The sequence below is a fragment of the Pseudonaja textilis genome, chromosome 10 (assembly GCF_049901715.1).
Source record: "Pseudonaja textilis isolate UNSWEBS1 chromosome 10, rPseTex1.2, whole genome shotgun sequence".
NCBI lineage: Eukaryota > Metazoa > Chordata > Lepidosauria > Squamata > Elapidae > Pseudonaja > Pseudonaja textilis.
The window spans coordinates 26,119,706-26,132,396 of record NC_141999.1 but is presented as its reverse complement, the minus strand read 5'-3'; the positions used below and the strand labels follow the sequence as shown (position 1 = coordinate 26,132,396).

The window sequence follows — 12,691 nt, the reverse complement described above, 5'->3', positions numbered from 1 at the left end:
TTCCTGCTGGGATGGTCAGCCCTGATTGGCTGCGGCGGTGGAGTGGAAGGGGGTTGGAGGGGCGGGAACCAAACGCCGCCGCCGCCTTCTGCTGTTGCTGCACCAGCAGCGAAGGCAAAAGAGGGGCGCGGGGGTGGGGGGGCAGGCTCTCTTTTGAAACGGGTTGGGCTGGCGAACTGCAAACCGAATCTCGGGACCCTAAAGATGCTCTCGGACCTCTGAGGAGGTCCAGCGCCTGGGCAGCCGGGACTCCGCAGCCCTAGAGTTCTTCGGAACACCGTCTGGCCCCTGGTGTTCTCGCTCTAGCCGCCCTGGCAGGCATCAGAAGCGGAGAGCGCCGCTCCGAGGCTCGCGGCTGTAACTGTCGCTGAGTTGGAAGGCCCACCACCCACCGGGCCCCACCTTCTCCCCAGGCCCACGCAGCGGGGCGAATAGCCCGAACTGTCTCCGGTCCGGCTGCCAGCGCCCCCAGGGCTCCGTAACTGGAGCCAAACGCCTCGCCCTGGCCTCCTCGGCTGATGGGTGGGTGACCGCCGGCCGCGTGTTGCCTGGTTTCTGGACTGCCGGCAGGCGCTTTCCTGTGGAAACAGGCACCTGCCGGCCGCTGAATGGTTGCGCACCGCCCTCGACGGCCAATGGAAGAGCCCGAAACCGCGGAGGGGCTCAAGGCAGCCAAGCGGAACCGGCGGGGTGCGCAGGGCATCCCTCTCGAGGCAGCCGCCTCCGGATTTGCTTGAGCGCCTCTGCCTCTGCCGCACTTGCTCGACGCTCCCCTCACATCCCCGGATGCCCTCCCGTCCGGGCCTAGACCATGGCACGTTCAGAGCGGTGCTTAAACGGCCAGGTGTCCGCCTGCCGCCGAGTTCGCGAGTAAAAAACGACTCGGCCCGCATCCTTCGCGCGGACGGGGCTCGAAGGGCCAATTCCGCCCGCCTTAGGCGGAGAGCGCGGCCAATGTGCTCGCGCGGAACGCCTCCGCCTCGCCAGCTGGAGGCGGACTAGAAGGCATGGCGGACTGTCCGGGAGCCTCGGCGCTGCCTCCCCCGGACCATCCCCCAGTCCCCGGGGATGACCTCATCGCGAGGCGGCGTGCACAGGGAGGGAGCTGTCACCGGGCAAATTCACTTGCGCCCTAGCCGCCGAAGGTAGGCGTGCGTCCTGCCCTGCCCGGCGCATGTGCCAACCGAGCCCCCCGCCCCCCGCCAAGAAGCAATAAACAGTGACGTCAACGCGGGGGGAGGGAGAGCGCAACAGAGACAGCCGCAAAAGCGCTCCCACTGCCTCTACGCCTCGCGTCGCCATTGGCTGCTGCCTGGCTCCCGTCCCGGCGACGCGGCGCTCGTTGGTTCGGCGGCAATGGGGCTCAGCCAGCCAGCGACCGCAGCCCCGCCCCGGCGCTGGGCCCGCTTGTTCCTGGATGCCGCGCGACCCTTGGCTGCGCTCCCCTGGGTGCTCGCGCGGCAGCTCGGAATAAACAAGCGCCTCGGCCGCGCCGAGTTGTGGACTGTGCTCCGTGGCCAACGCCCCTTAAGAGTCAGCCCGGGCCAGGGGCTTCGGGAAGCGACCCGAGGTGTCTGGCCCGGCAGCTGACCGGCGGAAGCGCTGCCCCCTCGCCGCCTTCCCAGCCGACTGCCCGGTGCTGGCGGAAGGCGTGGCGGGCCGCGGTCCTAGCCTGGACAGCAGCCTCCTGTTTCGGCCCACTTAGCTCACCAGAACCGGCCCCGCGCCGAGTTGGGGCAAAAAGTCTCTCTCTCTGTAGGGCAACCCCACCAAGGCTCACGAAACCCCAGCGCCTTTCCCAAGGGCCGCCCGGCTAAAAGAACCTCTGCTCCTGCCCCAGGGCCGCCCCTCTGCCCCTCCTCCACAGGGAAACCAAAGGCGGCGGGCTCCCAGAGGCGGCCCCGGGCTCGCTTCCCATCCGAGGGTTCTGCAGGAACCTCCGCTCGGCTCATGGTCTCGCTGTCCGAGCAGGAAAACCTGGGCCCGGCTCCACAGAGGTCAGCCGCCTTTTTCTGCCCTTTCACGTAAGAAACGGGGCTGGAGGGGCCGATCGGCCCTCGGCAGGCGAATTCTGCCCCAAGGACGGGGGGCACGACCTCAGGCCGATGCGGAGCCGCTGCCATGGAGGCGCCCGCTCTTTGCGCTCCTGCCTTCAGAGGGGCGGCAGTGGGGCTGGTCCAAATAGCGGGCTGGGTGGGGTGCCCTGCCTGGCCGGTCGGAGACGAGCGCTGAGACGGTGAGGCGGCCGGGCAGGGGTACCTCGCCCCTCCCGCGGGGAGATCCCCGGCTTTTGCACAAGCCCGAACTTGCCTGGGGGCGGGGGCGGGGGCGGTGACGTCACGACGGGCGGGGTCTGCGGGCTGGCAGCTCTGCTCAGCGCGGCTGCCTGGCTCGCAGCGAGGATCATCCCGCCGCTGCTTCGTCCGCTTGCCCTGCCTCGCTCGTGCCGCCGCTTGCGCCACCCGTGCCAGTCGGAGCCCCGCGACCCCTGAGCCGCCCCGGAGGGTTCATGCAGCTGCAGTAAGTGCGGGAGGACGCCGCGTCGGGTCGGCGGGACTCGGTCCGGTCGCTGAAGCGGGCGGGCGGGGCACACATGGCCGCAGCGGGGTTGGGATCAGGGCGTTGACTGCTGTTGGGGCGGGGAGAGACCCCGTGCCCAGGGCAACCCCGCAGCCGAGACGAGCCAGGTGCCGAACCGCCGCTCGGTTTGTTTACAAACACGGGGCTTGGCGCGGCCGTTCTGCTCCGCCCCTTGGCTGGGTCGCCGAGCCTGCCGCGTTCCGAGCGGCCAGGCGGGCGGTTCGTCGCTCTGTGCCTTGACCGCTGTTTGCCCGGCAGATCCCCGCGAGCGCCATGGCTAGACCATTGCAGGACCGGAACCTCGTCGAGCCGACAGCAACTGTGTCCCGGAGCCCAACCTTCCCTGTGGGGGGGACGCTGGCCCTGCCGCCCTCCGTCTGCCGCCCGCCGCTCGCCTTGCCACCCGGGCTAAACTGCCTCTATCGTTGCGGGCGGGCGCTGGAGCCTCCCGGGAGCGTCCGTGGTGAGTGGTGTCGCTTCCCGCGTCCGCCAGGATAGCTGATGATCCCGTCGCCGCGCCTCGACGAATTTGTCCCAAGCCTTGCCTGAAGCGCGGCCCGACTGCTCTGCTTCTGCTTTGCTTCCACGGCTGCCCCGACGTGGCTGGAGCTGGTGCCGTGCTGCGCCTCTAGCGGAGCTTTTTCTCTGGGAAACCTCGGCTCGGCCCCATCCTGGAGCCCAGCCCTCCAGGAAAGCCGCACCACCACCACCACCACCAGGCCAGTCCTCTGGAGCCCGAGGCTGGAGTGGGTGGGAGCAGCGGCCCAAGGGGGCGGTGCCTGCAGCTTCCACTAGGATCCTGCCAGCCTCCTAAGGCTCCTTGCTGACACCGGGACAGGCAGCACCCCTGCCCTGCTGGCATGGGGATCCCTCCTGCCTGCCCTTAGGATCTCAAGCCCCCAGCAGCACTGACCTGAAATGCTCCTGCTAAGCTGCAGCAGCCCCAGTCGCCAAGGAGATGGGAAGCCACACTGGAGCTGCTCCCATGGCTCCTGCTGCTGAGCCCTGTCCCAACCTGCCAGAAGGCACCCTTGCCCGCCTCACCTCCCTTTCCTTCTCCTCCACAGTGAGCATGCAGCCAACAGCATCCTGCACCCAAGAGGAAGCCCCCAAGGAGCCAGAGCAAAGCGCAGGGGGTCCTAATGGGCACCTCCCAAGAACCCCACGCAATCTGGAGCAGGCCATCGGGGCTCGGCTTCGCCACATGGGAGACCGTTTCCATCAAGACCACGAGCACAGGGTAAGCTTTGGGGGTAAAGGGTGCTGTGCATCAGACCTGGCCCCACATCTTTTCCCCTTGGAGAATCCAACTTCCTGGCTTGGAGTTGCTGCATCCTGGGCCAGAAAGAGGCCAACTGCCAACCCCCCATCCCTGCTTCAGTCTGTTCACTCACGGAAGGGCCTGGCCTAGCAGCAATTCGGAGTGTATAAATAAGCATTGGAGGCAATAGCACGGATGTTTGTCCTTTTAAGCACCTGGACAGGGAGCTAGGTGAGGTCAGCCCTGCCCCTGCTCAGTAGTCTTTCCTTGTGTCTCCTTCTGGCACATTTAGGAACGCAGGCCTCCAGGTGCCCTCTGGGCCCACTTGTACCATTTCGTCTTCCATCTACTGGGTATCTTGGACAACTTACCTGCCAGGGGGTGACAAACAAGCCTTGGAGTGAAGAGCCATCTACTGAGCTGCTTTGGGACTTCTCTTCCTGCTGGCCAGGAGAACAGCAGTCTCAGTGGAAGAACAGATGCCCACGATCAGCCAGCCTCGAGCCCATCACGATGGGCGAACAATGCCCTGCTCCAAGTTGCCGAGCGCCATGGCACCCTTTTGCCCCAGCCCAGCAGTGCCTTATGGGAAGCTGCACAGATGGGTGGGGGCGAGACAAGTTAGCACTATGTGAGTATGTTTCACTGAGCCTGTACATGCGGGTTGGGGGACAACAGAATTGCACTTGCCACCTCGACTCGAGGGACAGCCTACAATGTCCACTGTCAATAGGGCCTGGACTTGTATACAGATACGTGGGGTGGGGGAGGGGAGGGGAGGGGCGGCGAGAGAAAACCTGCACATTAGTGCAGCTGCTGCTGTGTGTATATAGACGGTCTTCATGCCTGTACATAGAATACAATTGGGTGCTACCTGTACATACCTGAGGGGTTGGTTGTCCGTATCTTGTGAAGAGGTGGAAATTTTTTTGTATATTTCCTTTTCAATAAAACTGGATCAAAGCAGAAACGGCACCTGGCTCTTTTATCCTATGGAGCAATGTAGGCCAAGGAGGTGCCAATGGGCAAGGAATCCCTTTGGCATCCTTCCTGATAATGCTTGTGGGAGAACAAGGACTGCAAGAGGTCACGCTCCTCACCAAGGAAAACTCTGGTTCCACCAAGAGTGGGAGAGGGGAGCCAGGCAAGGCTTAGCCCCTCTCTGTGGCCTAGCAGACGGACCCCTTCTGGAAAGCTGCCCCTTCTCTCTTAACATGGAACCTGAGCTCCCCCATGTCCAAGCCCAAAGCAGCTCTTTCCCTCCCAAAGCGGCCTTGGACACCGAATTGCTCCAGAGAGTTAAAGGCTGGCTAATGACAGGTGCCATGGGGGCTATCCTTCCCCACTCTCTTGCAAGTCAGGCTGAGCCAGGGGGCTTGCAGCAGCACAGGCATCGTCTCTTCTAAAGCCGGACCTTCCTTCTCTAAGGCTGGGGACCCTGCTGTCTCCCTCCCCACTCCATTTAAAGGGGATGTTGTGGGGAAATCACTGCCAGGGAGACTTGGTAACCAAATAAGTTTTTATTTAGGCTAAGTTGGGAAGAAACCTTATGAGGGGTGGCTGTTCAGGAAGGGAATCCATAACTGAAGACCCATCTCCCAAGCCCACGTAGTTCAGGATGGGAGGTTGGGGGCCAGGCATTCTACCACCCCACTGCCCTTTACACCATCGAAGAAGAAGAAATTGTTGAGGGGAGGGTCCCGTTGTGAGAGAGCCTAGGAATAAGAAAGTAGGGGCAGAGGGTAAGACAGGCCTGGAGGCAGCAGGAACCCCATTACTCTTTGTGCCCCTTGATTGTCTGCCAACGAAGACCCTCCGTACCTCTCCATAGGAAAGCTCTGCAGAGCAGAAGGGTTTACTTTTGCCAGTGTTTCAGGCCATCCCATCTCCAACCCCTTTGCAAAGCCGCAGGCAAACCAAGCCTTGGGTTGGGAGAGGCCTTCCCCAGGCAAAATGCCACACTCTGCTCCCTTCAATTCAGGGCCAGAGCTTGGGGAGGGGGGGGGGGGCGGCGGCATAGAACATACCTTGACAGCCTCCTGACTCAGCACCCCTCCAACCACAGCACAAACGGGGGCCATTTCTGAGAAGCAGCTGTTGATATCGGCAAACAAGGAAAAGTCAGGCAGGGGCCCCAAAGCCTGTGGCTCGTAGGGAAGGGAAGAGCACGTGAACCGTCACCTCATCATCTCCTGCACCGGATGTGCAGATGAGGCAGCCCCATATCAGCTGCCCTCTCCTGGCCTACGCAAAGGGAGGCCGCATCCTTTTCTGCACTGGATGAAGGAACTGATGAAGGAAGGTGATCACAGAGGGAGGAGGGGTTTCCCCTGCCACGTCTTCCCTCTTAATGCCCCCCCCCCGCCCCCCAGCCATTGTCCTTCCATCAGGCGGCCTATAGAGGAAATGGGGGCCAGCATTGCCACCGCTGCCCATTGGCTCCTGGGGAACATGCTCCTACTTGTTGGGCCACACACAGCACCCTGAGCCAGTTTTTCTACAGGACGTCCATCCACTGCCAATACCACCTTTCGCTCCTTGGTCCCAAGCTGGGGTGGGGGGAACAGGGACAGTTGACCCACAACAAGGCTGGCCCCCTAATCTGGTCAAAGGAAGAAAGGAGGCCCCTGCCTGGCAAAGTCGTCAGCAATCAGGTCAGTTCCAACACCCAAAGATGCCAGCACACTCAAGCGCATCTGGCGGAGCGCTTCTGCATCCTCCAGGTAACTCAGTGGGGAAGGGTCTCGCCCCTTTTCTGTCCGGAACTTGAAAAGCACTGCAAGAGGAAAAGACCACAAATAGTCTGTTTTACAAGACATACAGCATGCCCAGAAGCCTGTAAGATTGCCACCCAGCTCCCTTATTTGGGGGTGCTCGTCTCTGCTCCCCTTGACCTGTCGAGAACTGTAAATCTAGTAAGTCAAAAGGCAGTGATTGCCCTGGGCCAAGATCCACAGTCCCTCTGGACCACCTCCATGCTCACGGAGTCAATCTGCAGCATATAGACCACAGCCCTGACTCCTTCTGACATTCTTCTTCCCCAAAGGGGTGACACAAAATGCCACAACCAATTACCCCCACCCCCCGAAAGAGGACCTGCAGTTTACTGTGACCAAAGAACAAAGAGGACAGGTTTAGTGATGAAGGCACCAGAAAACTGGGAGGAGGCCAGTTCGAGTTCAGTCTTAGGCATGAAAGCCACCAATAAAAATAAAAGGTTTGTAAGAGTTGAAATGAGGGATCCTTGCTGCTCTCTGAGCTGGGCTGTTTTCTTGCAGACATTTCAGGATCAAACTGGGTAACATCATCAGTGCTAGTGAAAGCATGAAAGCCAGCTCTGTGACTTTGGGCCAGTCACTCTCTTAGCTCAACCCACTTCACAGGGCTGTCGTTCCAGGGAAATAGGGGGATGTAAAAGTATCTCCATGGTGAAGGGGGGAGCCATTGCACTCTCTATGAATGCCTGGTCTGTTCTAGGACCAATTCCCAGGGTGCTTTGCTTCAACTCCCGTCCGCTTCTCCCTTGGGCCACAAAGAGTTCACATGCCCGTCAGCTGGAGACTCCTCCATTGTCTGCTCTGGTCAGGAATCACATGATCCAGAAGGAACACTCGCCTCCTATTCTGCTGTCCCACTGCTAGGCCAGATCCTAGCAATGGCTTCCATCTCAGCTGCACCTCTCACCTTGCAGCAGGAAGTAATCTGGGGCAATCCGCTTCAGGGCTGCTTTGGCCCCTTCACTGCTCCAGCTGAGAGTCAGGGCATCTTTTAGGAGGCAAAAATGAGCATTCTGGGAGTGGGGGGAGAAAAGAACAGTGAGGCAACAGAGGCATTCAAATAGCTTCACTTAACCTGCAAGATGCTGCAGGGAGCTAGTAGAACTAAGCAAGTACACCCAGGATCCAGGAGTTAAGGATGTTAACTTAGAGTTAGAATAATTTTATTGACATTTTAATTTTATTGTAACTCTGCTTTACTGTACAACTTGTTCAGTTTTCTGCATCATTTGCTCTTCAGGAAGACTGATAACTTGTTCACAGGCAGCTCCAGTGAAGGGCTAGCTATAAAGGGAAGGCAACTTCTGGAAGTTGCCTAGAAGGTCTCATCTGCCCCCAAAAGATGGGGCAGTGGCTCTTGGCAGAACCCGGCCCTTTTCAGCAAATAGGAGTGTATTGATGCAGATGTATGGGTGCTCCCTCCTTGGGATGCAAACACAAATGCAAGATTACTAAGATTACCATGCATTCAGTAGAATAAAGGTATCCAAATAACCAGGAGATCCCGCTTTATATTTTTCATTCTACCATTAAACAGAAACTGGTTTTCTAAAATCCTGTCAGAGTGGTAACACATTTTTTTAAAAAAATTGAGGCCAGTTGGGGGCTTCAATTACAGAAACTTCAGAAGCCATCAGAGCTAGTAGCCCCTTATTGATTGTATGTCTTCAAACTCTTTTAATTTGGGGCACAGAGCTACAACTGCTATCTGGAATTTTTTAGAGGTTAATTGGGGCAGGGGTCGCCAACCTTTTGGACGTCAGGGACCACCAAACTCATAATTTTAAATCCCAGGGACCACTAATATGAATTTTGACTGACGGTGGCTTGCTGATGTTAGTGGGAGAGAGAGAGATCTGATCTAACCTCCCTCCCTCCCTCCCTCTCTTTCACACACACACACACACACATACACAAACACACGGAGACAGGAGGATTCAAATTTCTTAACAACCGGTTCAGTGGGCATGGCCTAATCTGTGGGTATGGCTTGGTGGTCATGTGACTGGCTGGGCATGGCTTGTATGTAAATATAAATATTTATATAAATATTGAATTTTTTATAAAAAAGAGCAACTTTCACCCAAAACCAGGCAAAGCAGGCAGGCAGATTGAATTGCTCACAGATTCACTTAGAGATCTGTGTTCCTGCCATTGGTTAGCTGAGTCTGCACTGCTTCAGTCCTAAGGAAGGTTCGGCTCTGCTTTAAGATCTAAAAATTAGCTAGAAAACAAGAAATCAAACGATTTCCCGCTTTCTAGCTAAGTTAAATCTCCCGGCCCAGCAGAACAGCTGATGATTGGAAAAAGGAAAAGTAGCAATTTAGCAGGCAAGTTTGCCAGATAAGGAGTGAGTGGGTGGGGAGGGAGGGCCATGTGGGCAGCGCAGCCTTGTGTTCCTGCGCAGCCTGGATTAATTGCTTTGGGGATGCTCTGGGAGTGACATTTCTCTGTGGACCACCAAAATTTTCTTGCGGACCACCAATTGGCAACTGCTGAACTGGGGTATTCACTCTGCAATTCCATTCATCTCATGGAGCCTCATCTGTTATTGTGTGTTGACCCAAGCTCACTTTGGCACAGAAGCCCAAATGCATAAACCATGGTTCTCAACTGACAAATGCATTCAAGCTGAAAATAAAACAAAATGCCAAAGGGATAATAAAGATTTCTGGACATTAAAAACTTTCTTTTTCATAAGCAGGAAGGGAGAGGAAAAGAATAAGGGCAGGATCTGGAAGAGGGAGGAGACTGCCTGGAATTAAAAAGAATCTAAAGTAAAACTTCAACAAGACTTCTAAAAGATACATTTTAACTGAAACTTTGCAACTAAATAGTAACCCCAGGAAGATAAAATGAAAAAAAAAAGAGCAAAAAAGAAACAACTTGCGTGCATTTGGATTATTTGGTGACCTTTGGATTTTTGGATATTATATTTGAATGTCTAAATCAACTGGGTGGTTGTTTAAAAATTTATACAATGGCACCACTTCTGGATGAATTGAAAATGGAACTTAAAAAGTACAAAGAAGATGAACAAGAAGGGAAGGGTTCTTTTGGCTTTGTCTTTCAATTTTTAGAAATGGAGATTTGGAACTATGACAAACAAGAAAAGACTGCAAAACAAGAAGACTGGGGCAAAGAAGAAGCCATCTTTAATGAACGAGTAATTCTATGTGGGGAAGAAAAAGGAAAGGAGGGAAAGAGAATGGAGAATTTAAGACTTATAAAAACAACCAAAGAAAAGAAAAATAATTCGAAAAATAAGTATAATACTGGAAAGCAACAGAAAAGGGGAATACAGAAGAGAGAAACAGAGGTAGAGAGACAAGGGGGTAAAAAGGGGAGAGAGAAGAAGAGAGGGAAGAAGGAAAGGAAAAGAAGTTACAAAGGACCGGAGCAAGATATAGAGAAACAGGACCTATTTAGAGATAATGGGTGAAAATTTAACTGAAAAAGGGATTCTGTAAAGGTACATAAGGTTGTATTGTTATATTAGTAATAGAAATAACTTTAGAAAATTGGAAACAATGTATGATTAAAATGAGGGATAAAATAGTTAGTGTAATTTAGTGAAATGTTTGTGAATAAAATAAGTGAAATAAAATAAATGAGAAAATTGAATTAGGAACAGGAACATTTTTATTAGTTAATGTTTTGTAAAATATAAGTGAAGGGGGGAAATTAACTATGGAAAGCTTATAATTGTTCCCATAGAAGTATGATATTTAATTGAAAAGTAATGTTAAAGATGTTAAGACTTTAATGAATATTAATGTTAATGATAGAATTGAATTGGAATGGAATGTTGTTTTAATTATATACATTTATAATTTTTTTCTTTAAGAATATAGTGTGTATTTTAAGAATGTACCAAGCAGAATCTGAATGGAAGTTATATATTATATTGAATGTTACAACTTTAGGGAAAAGATATAAAGGCGTCATACTCCAATCAGTAACTACAGGAGAAATTTTGTTTAATGAGAAAAGATAATAGGTAATTGAAACAGGACAGACAAAAAATATAAATACAATGATTTGAACTGAGATGAGATAATTAAAATAAAATTGAGAAAATTAAGAGGAGAGAAGCTATGCAGAAAATGTAAAATAGTAATAAGATATGGAATAGAATATAAAAATGAGCATGAACCTGAATTTGTGTCTGTACGAAGAAATGTAACCCGGGATTATGCTGCTTTCAAAAAATATGTTTTATTTGTATTTTTTTTCCTCTTTGTGAAAACTCAAATAAAATTTACAAAAAAAACCAAAAAAAACAAAATGACTGTGACATGAGAGGCCAAGCAAACAGTGAATATCTGAAATTGATAAAATCTCCTACACCACAAACAGAAGTAAAAGAGGCTCTGAAAGCAGCAGCCAAATGGTGAAGTCGTATTTCTTGGTACAGTCCTACCTCTCCATCTTCTATGATCCACAGACACAGACTTCACCCACCTTCTTCACCAGGGTTGTCTCTGCAATATCCAACTTGGCTTTCTTCGCATCTGAGCTACCCTGCTCTTCCTGGCTGGCTTTGGTAGTTTTTGTCTTTTCTCTGAAAAGCAGGGTGAGGGAGCGATCAGGGAGGTTAATATAATAGTTTCCGCCGCTCATTTCAGTCAGTAGTTGACTTACAGAATGATAGCCTTCTTGTCTTCCAATACAGATGTCCAAGAAGAGCTGCTCTTGGACCCATACCCCCTCCCAAGGATATTGAGCGGCTTCAGATACAGGTGTCAGCCTTAGATTCCAAGCCAAGAGAAACTCACTCAACAAATTCATGTTCACCCAGGTTGGCAAACATGTAGCCGTGATAGCCAAAGACGTCACCGGTGAAAAACTTGATGCCATGTTTCTTGCATATTTGGTCCACCTTCAGGAGGACTTCCTGGGTGCAGCATGTCAGGCAGACCTGGAATATGAAAAATAGCAGGGAAGACAGAACAAGCAAACATCAACCGCAGCTGTTTTCTCTTCCCTTGAACAGGAAATAATTCCCCCAGGCCTTCCCAGATGGTCCTCAAGCCTCAGAGAAGGCCATAGCTTGCTCACCAAACCAGCAGGCAGCCCTCCTTCACCCCACCGGGAGTCTTGTGGAGTCAGTGGGCAGAGAGAGGGGAATGGCCCAGGTGTGGCCGGATCCCTGCAGGGACTCACCACATCAAAGCGAGTGAAGAATTCCTCTGGTTTCTGCTCAATATTCTCCGGATCTGCTTTCACATCAACCATGGGATTGAGGTCCTGAACGCGCTCCAGGGACGCCTCCGCTCGGTTCTTTCCCCGGGAGCTGGCTGGAAGCAGGAACTGGCCTCGCGCGTCTTCCAGGGACACCTACGAGGAGCGGGCGGGTCGGAGCCGGGGGCACCGGGCACCGTTCCCCTCCCACCGCTGCCTTCCCGGGAAGTAGCCTCAGAGGCAGCCGGGCCCAAGCCTCCCTCCGACTGCGCTTCTCTTCCACCTTCATAGCCGCCGAGGCCGAGGCAAGCGGGCGGCGGAAGTCTCCTCCCGCTGCTCCGACCCTAACAACCGCCCCGCTTCTCCGCCGGCCCTTCGGACCCACCTGGCGGTGGTCGAGCAGCGTCAGAGCCTTCACGCCGGCCAGCGCCAGGTTCTTGGCCACCTCCGCGCCCAGCCCGCGTAGCCCGGCCACCAGCGCCCGAGAGCCGCGCAGCCTGCGGGGCGGAGAGACACGCGTCAGCGGCGCCCGAGGTCTCCCCGCGCCTCACTCCTCTCGCGCGCCCGCCCCCCCACCCCCCGGGCGCCGCGCTACCGTTTCTGCGCCTCCAGCCCCCAGAGGCGGATCTGCCGGTCGTACTGCGCCGCCTCCTCCTCGCTGATCCCGCCGCCGGAGCGGCCCTTCTCCTCTACCATGGCGGCCACGCAGCCGCCCCACCCCCACCTTCCTCCCCTCGCGCCCGGCCGGCTTCTTCGAATGGCGGCGAGGAGGCGGGGTCTGGGGAGGAGCCGCGTCGCACCCCGCCTCTGGGGGGGGGAACGACGCGGCCGCTCGGGTGCGCCCGGCAGTTTCCGGCGCCGTTCGGGCGTTTCCGCCGTCGGCCCTGCC

At 54.8% G+C, this 12,691-nt stretch overlaps 2 protein-coding genes across 3 annotated transcripts; one reads left to right on the top strand and one right to left on the bottom strand.

The window, feature by feature from the left end:
* Positions 1-1,702: 1,702 nt before the first annotated feature.
* On the top strand, positions 1,703-4,811 carry LOC148124998 (uncharacterized). 2 transcript variants are annotated; one of them, XM_087940236.1, is made up of 4 exons: positions 1,703-2,520; positions 2,839-3,043; positions 3,648-3,820; positions 4,134-4,811. In XM_087940236.1, the coding sequence occupies exons 2-4, from the start codon at positions 2,854-2,856 to the stop codon at positions 4,224-4,226; spliced, it is 456 nt and encodes a 151-aa protein (XP_087796362.1). In that variant the 5' UTR covers positions 1,703-2,520; positions 2,839-2,853; the 3' UTR covers positions 4,227-4,811. The 2 variants fall into 2 exon arrangements, with proteins under 2 accessions (XP_087796362.1, XP_087796363.1); XM_087940237.1 differs by having other exon boundaries at positions 1,912-1,997.
* A 535-nt stretch (positions 4,812-5,346) lies between these two features.
* SAE1 (SUMO1 activating enzyme subunit 1) lies at positions 5,347-12,561 on the bottom strand. The gene is made up of 9 exons (XM_026721466.2): positions 12,398-12,561; positions 12,188-12,299; positions 11,785-11,958; positions 11,397-11,539; positions 11,083-11,182; positions 7,526-7,631; positions 6,473-6,617; positions 5,869-5,935; positions 5,347-5,556 (listed from the first exon to the last, which is right to left on the bottom strand). Exons 1-9 carry the CDS (start codon positions 12,496-12,498, stop codon positions 5,455-5,457), a joined length of 1,050 nt encoding a protein of 349 aa, XP_026577251.1. The 5' UTR covers positions 12,499-12,561; the 3' UTR covers positions 5,347-5,454.
* Between the last annotated feature and the right edge of the window lie 130 nt (positions 12,562-12,691).